General features: G+C 57.2%; 1 protein-coding gene across 2 annotated transcripts in view; it reads right to left on the reverse strand.

Annotated features, from left to right (window-relative positions):
* GPR153 (G protein-coupled receptor 153) overlaps positions 1-13432 on the reverse strand; it is a 48638-nt gene that overhangs the window by 20722 nt on the left and 14484 nt on the right. For both annotated transcript variants that reach the window (XR_012155513.1, XM_073316249.2), the window contains exons 2-3: positions 9319-9837; positions 6052-6481 (exon numbers count right to left, since the gene is read on the reverse strand). Coding sequence is in view for 1 of the 2 variants with exons in the window: in XM_073316249.2 (XP_073172350.1) it covers positions 6052-6481; positions 9319-9695 (807 nt within the window). In the remaining variant the exon portion in view is untranslated. The remainder of the gene's footprint in view (positions 1-6051; positions 6482-9318; positions 9838-13432) is intronic.

Here is a 13432-nt window from a genome sequence, read left to right on the forward strand (position 1 = left end):
CTCACCCACTCTAGCGGCTGCCACAATATAAACGTTCATCAGCAATACAGTGGGTCTCTGCTGCCTGCAGGCCACTCCGTCCCTGGCCTCTCTGAAGAGGCTGATGATGAGGGGCCCAGTTAGGAGGGTGATGGGGCACCTGTGCACTTGGAAAGAAAGAAGCCACCAGCCGGTCCCCCTCCAGCCACTGACCACAAGGTAAGGGGGAGGAGACAGCGCCGTTCACCCGCAGCCGTTCACAGGAAGCTGCCCCAGCTTGTCGGCAGCCTGGGAGAGCACAGCTGGCTCCCCGGCTGGCAGGCTCAGCAGAGAGGCCCAGTGCTTTCCCAGCCCCCACATGGCACCTCTAGTGCTGGGCTGAAGCACGTGGCGGGAGCTTGCGCTGCCCAGCCTCACACCCAGCTTGGCCTGAGCTCACCCACGTCCAGAGCTGTCCTTGCGTTACCTTTCAGTAGTGCAGCTTCCCCGGGGCACCGCCCAGGGACGTGTGCCCACACGGCACCCGGAGAAAAGCTGGTCTCAGGGCGTCACTGTGGCATCCTGTTAGCTAGGGGAAGCACGGCCGGCGGACGTGGCGTCGAACACACCAGCTGCGCCGACATGGAGCTCGGCGCTAACCGCGTGTTCGTTACCACGGATTCTCTCTTGATGCCATTTCCCAGCGCAGACCAGCCCCGAAGGCTTGGGCTGCACTTAGCAGGTGCCCGCACGGCTTTGCTGGTCAGGGTGTGAAGGACAGACAATCACCAGCGTCACGGTCGCTATGTTGACAGACAAGAACCTCGTTCGGGGAAGTGGCATTCCTGCACCAGGAGCACTGACTCCCTGGCACGGGCATCGACACTACAGTGTAACTGGGCCGCCAGAGGCTCCATGGTGCTGTCCTTGAATTGGAGCTCAGAGCCTAGACACGAGTGCAATGGCTCCTGAAGAGTGCGCTGCACCAGGAGCTCTCCCACATCCAGGGGGGCCCCGCTTACCAGCTGCTCAAGCCAGCTCCTCAGGAGTCTGCACTAGCCAGCAGGGCCGGCCAGGGCTCTGGGGGAAGCCGCTGGATGCTGCTCCACAGCCAGACGCAGCCGCATGGGCATCTGACCCCGGGCCTCCGGCATGGGAGACCAGAACATGCTCCTGCAGGCACCAGGAGCAGCCCCTCATCACAGTGGGAACATGGGAGAGGAAACGTGCATCTCTTTCCTCCTTTTCGCAGTGTTTATTATGTAAATTCCAGCAGAGAACGTTCCCCCCTTAGGGTCTGACACATTTCGACAGCGAACACTTCAAAAGAACAAGGAGTCCTTTTTATCTGCTCCTCTCATTGGCACATCTCCTCCCCACCATGCGCCCCCGCGCACCTGGGGCATGCCTGGCCCAGCCGCTCCAGCAGAGCACAGGGCACACAACGCTGCCTGTCCCCCACGCCTCACCTCCTGCACATCTCCGGGGACTTTCAGCCCAAGACAAATTCTGCTCTGCTGAGGCTTTTTCCAGAGCAGAATTTTAAGTAAGAATCCTGTCAGCACTGAGCTATTTAAAAATCCCAGCCATCAGCTCCAACAGTCACATGCTCTCGGAGCCCGGGGTCATCTTTAGCACCTTCTAAATAAAATCCGCTCCTCACTCGCACTCTCCCCCCGCCCCTCCCTTACACGCACCGTTTAAATCCCGGTTTCTGTCCCTCTTCCCAAGTTCCTTGCCTCTCCAGGGAGCACCCTCCCCTTGCCCGGGGGGGAAAAGCTGGCCTGTACTGCCTTGTCTTTTGGACTGATCCACCCCGGCCAGGGATAGGCTGTGGGGTGGGTAGTCCAAAGAGAAGCAGCAGCTCTCCAGGAACGAGTCACTGACTTTGGAGGCCAGAGGGCAGCTCCCCTCAGCCACAAGAGGCTATATTTAGGAGGGGCTGGTGCAGGGCGGCCCTGGGAAACGTTCCGGTCTCTCGGCTCGGCAAACAGCCTGCCGCTTCACCAGGGCGTTGCCCTGCTGAGGGGCGGGTGGCTTAGCGAGAGGACCGACTGTCTGGGGCACACATCTCACGAGGTGCAGAGGGCCTCGGAAGACGGGGAGAGGGGCCCCGCCCTGGACCTTCAGGCACAAAAGGAGCCTGCCGTGCCCTAACAGCAGTCCTGGCTACAGAACTGTCCCCGCATTAGCCACACAGGGCGGGCGGTGCCCAGCCAGTTCCCGAGGTACAAGCTGCAGATGCACCTGAAGGGGCAGGTGCAGCAGTGGGAGGATGAATGGGGCAGCACAGGGCGATGATCCTGCTGGTGACAGGTGGAAAGAGAGAGAGAAAAGAAAAACCATACACAAAAAGGTGCCAACCCCCAGTGGAATCAGGCCAGATTTAAAGCAGGAACAATAAACTTGCTGCATTCAAAGTAGGCATCTAATGAAGCATGAAATATAATTTCAGGTTGCTGAATTAGTGACTGGCGGTGCAGAAAAGCACTGGATCCCCCTGGCTGCCTGTAAGCACAGCCTACCAACGACACCTACCCTGGCCTGCCAGTCTCCCACCCCCCCTCCGACTGCCCCCGCCCCACTGTGCGTTAACTGTACATAGCTCACAACGATAGGACATCAGCCGTGCAGCTCCAGAGTCACACCAGCGCCACTGAGAGCCGAACGTGGCCCCTCGTCTCTCCGGCGAGAGGAGCAATGGGAGCGTAGGGACAGGCAGGGAAGGTGAGTGCCAGAGAAACGGGCAGAGGGACTCAGAAGGGCTAGCATTGCCCTGCCCACCCACTGAGCCAGGCGAGAAGAATGTCTGTAAATGAGGAATCCCTGCTTCTCCTCCACGAGTCCTCCAACCCTGATGGGGTGCTTCACTTCATGAAGCCAGCCTCTGTGTCCCTGGCAGATTAAGGGACTTGCCTAAGGACACAGATTCAGTCAGTGGCAGAGTGGGGATAAGGGATTCTGGTACTAAGGTGGCAGGGGCCATGGAAGCTGGGAGAGATGGAGCTCTGCGGTTTCTGGCTCCTAGGCCCCCTCTTAGCCCACTACCATCTGGCTGCTTTCTCAATAGCACAAACGCAGGGGCTCCTACAGCACGGGGGGGCTATGGGCCTGGAAAGGCAAATTACCCTCCACAGATTTAGCTCGTCATTTATTAATAGCCCTCAAGGCCAGCACACCAGGGTTCTCAGGAGCACTGGCATGTTATTAGCAGGCTGCAAAGCTCTGCCCCACCAGGGTGAACTGCACCCCAGCGCCCACCTGGGGCAACATCTCCAGGGTGGCATGCAGTCACACTCTCCACAGGGGCCCCCAATTACTGACTCATGGCTTCCGAGAGCGGGTATTATTTGCTGGCAAGGTGCGAAGGAGCTGGCAGCTCAGGGAACGAAACCTCAGCCAGGCCACACGTCTCTGTCGTGTTTTGCCTGCACAAGGCCGGGCCTTTTCAAAGGGCTTTAGCAAAAGGCCTCACAGAGCAGCTTCCCCGCAGCAGCTCTCCATCCACTGCAATGCACGTGCCCGTATTCTCGCCTTACACGGGTCCTGCCAATGCTTCTCCCTTCTCTCCCCAGAGCGGCCACTCCCAGAGAAGCCAAAGATACACACAGAGTCCTGCTTAGAGGAGCTGCACCAGCTACCAAAAGAACCAAATGCATAAATGGGACAGCCGAAGCAGGGAAATCTGCATCACTCGCCTCTGCTGGCCATTTCATAGGCTGCTTCCCATGCAGTAAATACAGACACTTATCACCCCCAGCTGCGGGACGTCAACACTGGGCCTGCCGCATGTCCAGCATAATCTTAAAAGCCACAGGATTCCCATCCCCACTATACATGACAGCCACAGACTAAAGCATCGCGGGCACTTGCCCAGACTGTTCTCAGTTCCACGCCCCTTTCTCTGGCTAACTCCAGATGCCAGGAGCCAGCAGCCATCCCTGACTCCAGTCCTGTGCTCACAGCCCCCTCTTGTGATGGAGAGGAGGGGCTGGCACGCCCCATGGCACGGGACCCACTCGCCTCCATTCTCCATCACAAGCCAAACATGGGAAGTGCTGGGGCAGGACCAATCTGAGGCCTCACATTGCTTCTGCTCCCTTCTGGGGCCTCGCTTTCCTTGCCCTAAAGCTGCAGGAATTCATCTGCACTCCTCCCTATCGATGTACTCACGTGCCCTCCCCACCACCGTGGTTTGTGGGTCCCTCACTGGCATCCCTCCCCCCACCCCACAAAGCTGGGCACTGCTACTGCCCCATGCTGCCAATGGGAATGCAGGCAGAGAGAGACTTGCCCAAGGTCAGGCAGGGAGGCAGTGGCAGAGTTGGGAACTGAACCACATTCCCCAGAGGTCCAGCCCAGTGTCTTAACCACAAACTCATCCCACCCTGCCCCCCCCACAAGGCTCCCCAACCCCCCCACAAGCAGATGGGGCAGCTGCACTATGCACTTGGCTCCTGCCTCAGTAACTCTCTGTGCTGAGCAGATTCGACAATGCTCAGGCTGCAGGATCAGACTTGCCAGCGTCCCAGCTCCTCTCTTCATTAAGGTTGATCTTTAATTCCCAGCTCCTCATCAATCGCTCCCAACACACTGCCTTCCCTCTGTCCCTCCGCTTCTATTACGCAGGCAGGAGTGTATGAGAAAGGCACTTCAAAGACATCATTATTCTGCATTAAACCATCTTTGCCATTTATTAGCCTTTCAATTCATCACATATTCTGGCTCTGGCTACATTCCTCCTCACTGTGCGCCCAGCCCATTTGGTTCCGGGCGTGCACATCGGTCCTGCTGTCTCTGCACCAACCCCGCTCGACCGCCCTGACAACGTGGGATGTCACTCGCTCCAGGCCCAGCGCTCCCTCCGTCCCACACAGCCCTGCAGACTCCCTGTGATTTATTAGCAGTGGAAACTCTGAATCAGAGAACTCCAGAAAAGTGCCAAAGTTCAAGGCACGAATCCCACAGCCTCCCCCTCTCCCTCCACTGCTGCGTGAAGCTGCTTCCTTGCTGATCTCACACATGCGATTCAGAGGCCAGTTTCGCAGGTCCGGGTCCTAGCAGGCGGAGAGCTGCGGGAGCAATGTGTGGTCACACAGAGCAGGAGTGAAACCCGTGCCCAGGAAAGAGCTGCAGGATCCTGGCTCCCTAGCAATGGTGCAGACACTGGTACTGAGTGGGGACCCAGAGCTTCCTCAGGGAGCCTGGCTGTCTGCACTCGCACCGCTGGTAGAATACGTGGGACCTTATCATGGAATTCCTCATGTGGAGAAACCTGCCCGGGAGGCAGGACATTCAGTGAGGTTCCCCTCAAGCAGCATCCCCAGGCCCCTCTCTTGAGGGTGTGGGGTTTGCCCCATTGCCCCAGAACCCACAGCTCTCGGGGGATCTGCTAGAGGCCAGGGCCAAGGCCCTGCGGACCTGCGGGTGTGGGTAGTGGTTTCCACAGCACAGAGCGGCTCTAGGCCAGGAGCTATTACAGCCCTAGGCCAGGGGATGAGGGCTACAATCCCCCAGAGGCAACAGAGCTCCCCTTCCACACAGGCAGGGAGAGAACCCCTCCTCAGCTTGTCCTCAGAGCACGGCCTTGCGCTCTGGCCCCGGCATTTCTGGGAACGGCGGCAGGACACCAAGGAGCGGGTGGCAGGGGAGAGTCTGATTAATTTCCTCCCCGGCCCAATTCGCTCCAGTACCCAGCCATTTCAGAAAACCCCAGGTCACTTGATTATTCTTTGTTAACGAAACATCCTACAGCCCCAACAGCGGCACTGTCCCAGTGTAGCAACAAGAGAGCCCCATGCCTGGGGAGCACGAACACCGAGTCATGATTTCCATGGCACCACCAAACCTGCAGCCAGCACCCAAACTACCCCCATGCCCTTGTGGGATTGGAATGGCAACTTTCCACAGTCCAGCAGCAAGTGCCCCAGGGACAAGCCTGTGCTGCAGCATTTACCCTGCGCGAACGTTGCCTGAAATGCCCCCTCTGGACGCCAGAAACCGCCGGTCCAGGGTTGTATCAGCCTGGGCAGCTTTCCCCCTTTGCGCACAAGTCACTAATCCAACCCCTCCTGCCCCCCAGCCATCACTCACCAGGATGGGAAAGCCCATCAGGAAATCATAAATGAACACGATCCCGGTGACCAGGTAGGTGATTTGCAGAGAGGTCTTGACGGGCTCAGAGCCGTCGATGGATGAGCGCCGTTTGCCCTGCGCGTCCTCCACCACGATGGCAGGTACGTTGAACTTGTTCCTGTCGATGCTGTGCCCCATTTGGACGGAGAAGGTCTGGAAGAGGGCGATGCTGGTGCAGACGACGCCCATCGCCACACTGCCACTGATGAGGAGCAGGAAGCAGACGCCGAAGCCCAGGCCGATCTCGGTGACGATGAAGCGGCAGTCCCTGGCGTAGAAGCGCTCGGTGGTGTCATGCCATCCGACTGCTGGCAAGGTGGAAAGGATGAAGGACACCATCCAAATGCCCATCACAGTGTGAACAGCTTGTTTCTTGGTATTGCTCAACCTGCAGTGGTGGGGGGAGACAAGACAGCATTCCTTGGGTACAGACGAGACCCGCAGGGCAGCGCTGGCTGGAGAAGACCCAGAGGTACCGACTGCCCCCAAATGCCATGTCACCACCAGGGCAAAGGCTCTCGGGATACAAAGCTCAAAAGGAAAACGGCCTCGTGAGCCACCATGGTGCTCAGCCCAGCAGCAGCACAGCCGGGACCGGGTGGGAGGCTGACCCTGACCCCCTGCTGAGGAGGAAGAGGGCGTGAATTATTTGTGCTTGTGTCAAACTGGCTGGAGGAGGAATTGAGCTGGGCACACTATGCAGAGACCCTGGCCAGCTGTTCAGAGCTCGGGGCCCTTCCCAATCGATCTCCAACCTTGCGTCACAAGCGCTTGTCAGGTTTCTAACTGGTACATAACCCGCCCATGCGGAATTCACCTCCCCCGCGGCACTGCCCACCAGGGCCTGTGGTGACTGCCCCTCTCCAGCCGCCAGCCAAGCCACGCTCCTGCTTTCAGCCCCTGCAGAGCGTGGCAGCACGCAAGGGGCGAGCGCTCTCCCAGCTGGCTACAAACGCAGGGCCCAGTCCTGCGAGGTGCTGAGCGACTTCAACTCCCACCGGCTCCGCACACCTCCCAGGGCCGGGCCCGCACTTCACCGACACACGAGCCTGCAAGAGCCCGAGACCCTGCTGCCCTGACCCGCAGCACCAGGCTCCGGATGGGGAGGCTGCGCTGCCTCTCCAGCCTGGCGGTGCCGTTCGGACGTTTGCCGCCCTGGGGTTTCTCTGTGCGGGGCTGGATCCGTACCCTGTCCTGCCGCCCCGAGTGCTGCGGCCAGGGGATGGTTTCTGGCAGCCTGGTTCAGCTCCGTGGTGCTGTTCAAGATTATTTCCGGTCACTGGAAAAAATACAATTGCTCCAGGGAGGGTGTCACCGCCCAGCCCGACTCCCGCCCCATGTCCAGGCTGCTGCTTTCGGTAAAGCTGTTCACGGAGCCAGAGAACCGGGTCCTTCGGCAAGTGGAGGAGCTGACTGGGCGGCTGCTACGCTTGGCTCCCCCAGGCTGCTGAACAGAAAAGGCTCCGTCCAGACAGCGCTGGCAGGGGTGAGGCCTAGCTCAGGCAGGCCCGGCAGCTCGGCTTGAACCAGCGTGTTAAGAAGAGCATGTGGCTGTGGTGGCGGCAGGGGCTAACTGCCCGGGCACGACCCTGCCTGGCCCCTGTGCGGACGCAGCCAGCCAGCCCTAGCCATGAGGCCACACTCCTATTTTTAGGCACCCGCTTGAGTCAGACTGGTGTGCGTATGTCCACCCAAGCGGGGAGTGAGGCCTCCCAGCTGCTGTGTAGACCCAGCCCAGGAGAGCAGCATTATTCATATTTCATCGTTTCACACTGTGGCGATTCTGTCCAGTCGTAAAAACACCCAAAGCAGCGTTTTCCCTACTTTAAACAGACGTGTGCTCGTACGGGATCAGCTCTTTGGTTGCTGCTTAGAACTTCAAATGACATGTCGGAAATACCTTCGTCTCAGCAGCGGACTCTCACTGGAGCCACCAGCTGATTTCATACAGGCTGCCAAAAGCCAACAGACGATAGAGGCTGCTGATCTTGGCGGACCTATTCAATCTGGAGAACTAGGGGTAAAATCCAGCCAGGGTCTCACCTAGCTGAGTGCTGCTGGGAAGCGTTGAGGTTTCAGGCTCAGGCTGGCATGACTGACAGGGCTCCAAACTGAGAAACATTTCTAGGATTGAAATCTCCAGGATTGAAGCTCTGCTTATAAACACCAAGAGAAGAGTCAGTTTTGTTTTGCTTTATGCTCTTTTGAAGGCGCCCATCAGATATTTTGTCATCTATTTATAAGTAACACTCCTGCAGCCTCTGAATAAAACAAAAAAGGGCTAAGGCGAGAGAGCGAATGGAAAGCAGTTGGTTAAAGGGAGATAAAAGGAATATTCGGAGAACGGTTCCAAGGGCATGTACAAGAAATGAGAAAGAGACAGACACTAAGTTGTTGTTTATGTAAACATCTCTCCAGTTAGAAGAAAAGGATTCTGGGGGATGGCTGCAGCAGATTTCACGCGCTGGGAATTGCATGGCTCCTCTTGGCCAGGTAGTTTTCACAATTCCCCGAAAGCCCCAGGGAGCACACGCAGTGCGACCAGCTTCCCAGTGGGGTAGTTGGAATCCACCCTAGCAGGAAAAAATTCTACAGTACAAGGAGATATTAGAGGAAATGTATTTAAATTGCAGAGGAAGTGATAAAAGAGGATTAGACCCAAAAATATCAGAGAAAGCAGGAACTTGTACTAAGTGTTTATGATTTTGCTGCATTACAGAAGCTGAAAGAATAAACTCCTAAGGATAATTCTTTGATCAACTGCCTTAATATTCTTTCTCCAAAATATCAGGCCTAACACTGCTCTGCCTCTGTGTGCAGAATTCAGATGGGACATTTGCTGTTTTAAGGGGGAGCTGAAAAGCGTTTTTTATCATCCTAATTCCGGCTCTGTAGAGAGGGAAATACAGAACTCTGGACTCTCATCTCAGCAGGGAAGTGCAGAAGGAGCCAGCTTTCCAGTCCATCATGTTCACAGAACATGGCAATGGATTAGCTCATTCTAAAAGCTGAGATTTTAACTGAAACCATGTTTGTGCTGCTCACAGCTGGGCGTCAGGTTCAGTCCATTTCTAAATACAAGGGGTTCCCCATTTCTAGACTTACTTCATGCCACCTTGGAATGCATGTCATTGCATGGGATGGATTTTTATCGTGTTTTAAAAATCAAAATTTGACTGAGGCAGAAAAGGAAACCCATGGTTTTGCAGGGAGAGAGAAATTTACCTGTAATTGACTGGCCAGCGGACCATCCACATCCGATGGTAGGACAAGGAGGTGACTGAGAAGCAGGTGACCAAGGTTAAGGTATAGAAGGTGGAGACAAAGGCCTTGCAGAGGCCTTCGCTCCATTCATAGTCTGAGCGCCGCCGCCGGAGCTCAATCGCAGCGTACATAGTGATGGGGACGGCTATGTTAAGGATGTGAGTCCCCGCCAGCGTGCAGATAAGGAACTCCAGGGGCTTCCATTTCTTCTGCTTGGCACTTACACTCAGAATCCCCCAGGCGTTGGCTAGAACGGAGACCCCCGAGCAGACCAGCCAAGCTACCGCATTGTTGTGTAGTCTCTGATCATCATTCATGGTGGAGGGTGGAGGCACCATCAGATGAGGCAAGTTGTGGATGACGTCCAAGGAAGAAGGAGGGAAGTAAATACATCCTACAGCAGAGTGCAATCCATCCAGGGCACCTTTGGGAGGGATCAGGCGTTGCAGGGGAGCACCCGACACCAGACGACTCCGGAACCTGAGGGAATACAGAGGGTCTGGCAGGTTAAAAGCCTCTCTCATGTTTTGCCCATCGTGCCCACTGCTGTGTGCGCAATGGACACGCAGCTGAACGCTGCCGTCCCCAGTACGGGTCCCTCCAGGACAACGGGGAGGCAAACGGGCTGGACAGGGCAAGCTGGCACTGCGGCTCCCCATGTGGCTAACGCAGAGGGTGTCAATCCAGCATCCTCCCCCAGTACTAAAGTCGCCCAACCCAAACACCCTTTCATGGCCAGTCACAAGATGTGGGGAGCTTGGGTAAAGCCCAGGAATATATATTAGACTGCAGGCTACCATGGAAGGCCACTGGACCCACAGCCGGTCTAGCCAGCACACTGGGGGTGCCGCTCCCGACAGTCGGCTTTGTTTGCACACCACCCGCCGCTGGAAGTGCAGCTAAGCACAAGCAGGCTCCAAACGCAGCCTGCTTCGCGCAGACCCAGAACTGTCCCATGAGGTGTGTGGCTGGGCTCGCTACCCTGTGTTTAAACAGGTGTGAACGCAAACGCTTGGGGGAAGGGCTGGAGTGGGGGAGGCGCCTGGAGCAGTGCCAGGGGTCGAGCCCCCCCGGCTCTTTTGAAAGTCAGCGCCTGGGCCGGGCCTGCGCCCCCATGTTCAGGGCCTGAGGAGCCCGCACTTGGTGCGGCTGGATGGTGGAATCTAAGGTTAGAGCTCAGTCACTCAGGGGTTTATGCCCAGGTTTCTCACAGTCTGCCCTGAGGCTGGTACTCAGGCTCTTGCAGAGCCATTGGGTGCGTCACATGCACAGTGCCCCTGGCAGGACCCCCTGCACCCCGAAGTGCCGTGGCACAGAACAGCAGCTCTGCCCAGGGACCACCCAAGATGTGGGCATGGCAGAAGCACGGGAGTTCTTATTCTGCCACCAGTTCCGAGGCAGAACCTGAGAGTCAGAGACTCTCGTGGGCCAGGTTCCTGCTGGGCAGCTGCTGGCAGCATAGCAGGGCAGGGCCTGGGAGGGTTTGTAAAATCACTGCCCTTACCAGAGAACAAAGTGACGGGCCTAGGAACTCTGGCTCTGGAGCTCAGCTGACTTTCAGCAGACCCACGCACACCAGCGCACCGCTGTCGGGGGCTCGTGAGCCCAGAGTCAGACACAGACAATGGCAGCTTAGCTACAAGGAGCTTTGCTTGTGGTTCCATGTCTGCACCTCTAGGAAAGAAGGGGATTTTATGGAAGGGGAAGAGCGTGCGTGTGCATTGCTCTTTGGGCTGCAGCGGCCGCAGCGCTGCCAGTGGAAGACGGAAATTGTTACATATTCTGTCACAAGTTGAGTTTTGTTTTGTGTCTTAATGTTTCCTTACCAAGGCGAGTTTGGGGAAAATCAGGAAAATTTGGGGAAAATCAGGAAAATGTACAATTTCTACGGCTGTCCCTCTAAAAGCAGCAACTTGATATTTGGTTAATTAAAAAAAACCCCTCTCTCTATCATGCACTTGAAGTTAGTTTTGTGTCTTATTCTCTTCAGACTCTGCTTAATGAATCGTACTCGACTTTAACTATTGGCCATTAGCTGTCACGCTGTGATTCACTGTTTAATCTGGAAAGCATTTTGCTGCAGTTACAGAGACTTAAAAACAAGACACATTTTTCATTAAAACACTCACAGCCCCCGAGACGCCAGTGCCTGAAAGCCGAGATCATCAGCACCGCCACGTGCTGCTTCCTCTGCAAGGCAGACAGGACCACACCCAAGCATTCGCCAGGCCATGGAAGTAATCACCTCCCCCCTTCCCCCCCCCGCTACACTCCAGGAGCCTGGGCGCTCCAGCTCGCGCAGCCTCCCAGACATTTCTCAACACCACCGGTCCCCACCCCTGTCGTTTGAACTGAAATCAGCCAGCGTGTGATTCTTCCCCCCGCCAGGAGCTCAGCAACGGCTTTGGCAGAAGAGAAATTTGCAAAGAAGGAAAACTTGCTTAAAGTGCCCAGTCCCACCTCCGTGACTTACTGCTCAGAGGGCCAGGAGCCAGGACCCTCCATTCATGCTCTTCGCATCCTCCCCCATCTATCTGCTGTGTTCAGGCCGCCCACGGCCCCTAGCTGAGGCACAGACACAGGTGAGCAAGCGGGATGACAGGACATAGCACAGCACAGAAAAGGAGCAAGACCAACAGCGAGAGAGTGGGGGATGGAATGACAGGAGGATCCCCGTCCTGAGCAGAATGGGGGAAAGGACGTGAGGCCTGACTGGGGCACGAGCATCCTTCTCGGGGGGCTGGATTGTCAGCTAGGGCAGCATCCTCCTCATCCAAAGCCGTGTGCTGGAGGAATGGCAGTGTCCGGGCACCCCGGTGATGGGCACACCACCAGAACTGGGCGCAACGGCGGAACGCGGGGGTTAAGGCGAAGTCCCCGGACACGGTAGCTCATCTCGGGTCATTCTTGCCACCCATAGAGAACAGGCCGCGTTTCTTAACCAACGGGCTCATCACCCTCTCAGTTCAGATCAGGTTCACGCCCAAGAGAAGAGCCGCTCCTGAAGACTAGCTTGGGTGTCACATTTCTGGAAATCGTCGATGCTTCTTAAAGAGAAAGGGCCGATCTGGTTTTTTAAGTGATCACAGAGGGGAGACGAATTGCAGGAGCAGCTGCAGCAGCCAGGTATTTGCAGTGTGCAGATCAGGCATCTCCCCTTCACACCGCTGTTGACATGGATGGTCTGGGGCAGCAGCTAGCCCGGACCCTGGGGAAGGAACAAGCCCAAAAGGCTGCTGGCAGAGCAAGGCTGAGGGGTGGGGGGTAGGAGGGCAGCCCGGAGCGTGTCTGTGCGCATTGCAGGGCATGAGGGGCAGGGTACTCACGGCCTGGCGCCGTATCACAGGGCGGAGCAGAGAGGGACACATGCCACGTGCTGTGACCTGTGTGCTTGGGGGCCCTGCCTCCTGGCGGGGACGCAACCAGCCCCAGGATGCCGCTGTGCAGCTTGGCTGCCTCCCTGTTCTGAGAGGGCAGAGCCCACCGCGATTGTGCCAACACGACAGCAGCTGCCGGAAGCTGGGCCTGGGCGACGGGAGGGAGCACTGATCATTGCCCCGTTGGGTTCATTCCCGCTGAAGCACCTGGCGCCGGCCGTTGCCCGAGAGGGGACTGGGCTAGATGGCCCATTGGTTGGACGCGGTATGGCCATTCTTATCCAAGGCTCTAACGAGGCTGTATTACCAATAACGCCCACCCGGGGGTCTGCCCTCTCAGCTCCCCCCAACACCTCCCAGGAGGCGCGCCTGCCACATTGCCCTTGCTCGCTGCCCCCCGCCCGGAGACCCTCTATTAGCATCTCCCTGTCACAGTCTTTGCGGGTGCTGAGAAGCCCAGCGATGGCTGAAGCTGTGGCTGGAGCCCTGGATGACACACGTCCCAGCTCAGGGGCAGCAGGATGGTACGTGGGGATGAAGGCGACCAAGTCACCTGCTCGCCTGACACAGGGCAGCGCCCATGTGCCTGGCCCAGGGACTCCCGGTCTTTGTTCTCACCCTTCCTTGTGCACCCAGGGCAGGACTAAGCACCCCATGAGAAGGAACCACCCCACAGCCCCACCCTCCCGCAGGAGACA

The sequence above is a fragment of the Lepidochelys kempii genome, chromosome 18 (assembly GCF_965140285.1).
Source record: "Lepidochelys kempii isolate rLepKem1 chromosome 18, rLepKem1.hap1, whole genome shotgun sequence".
Lineage (NCBI taxonomy): Eukaryota > Metazoa > Chordata > Testudines > Cheloniidae > Lepidochelys > Lepidochelys kempii.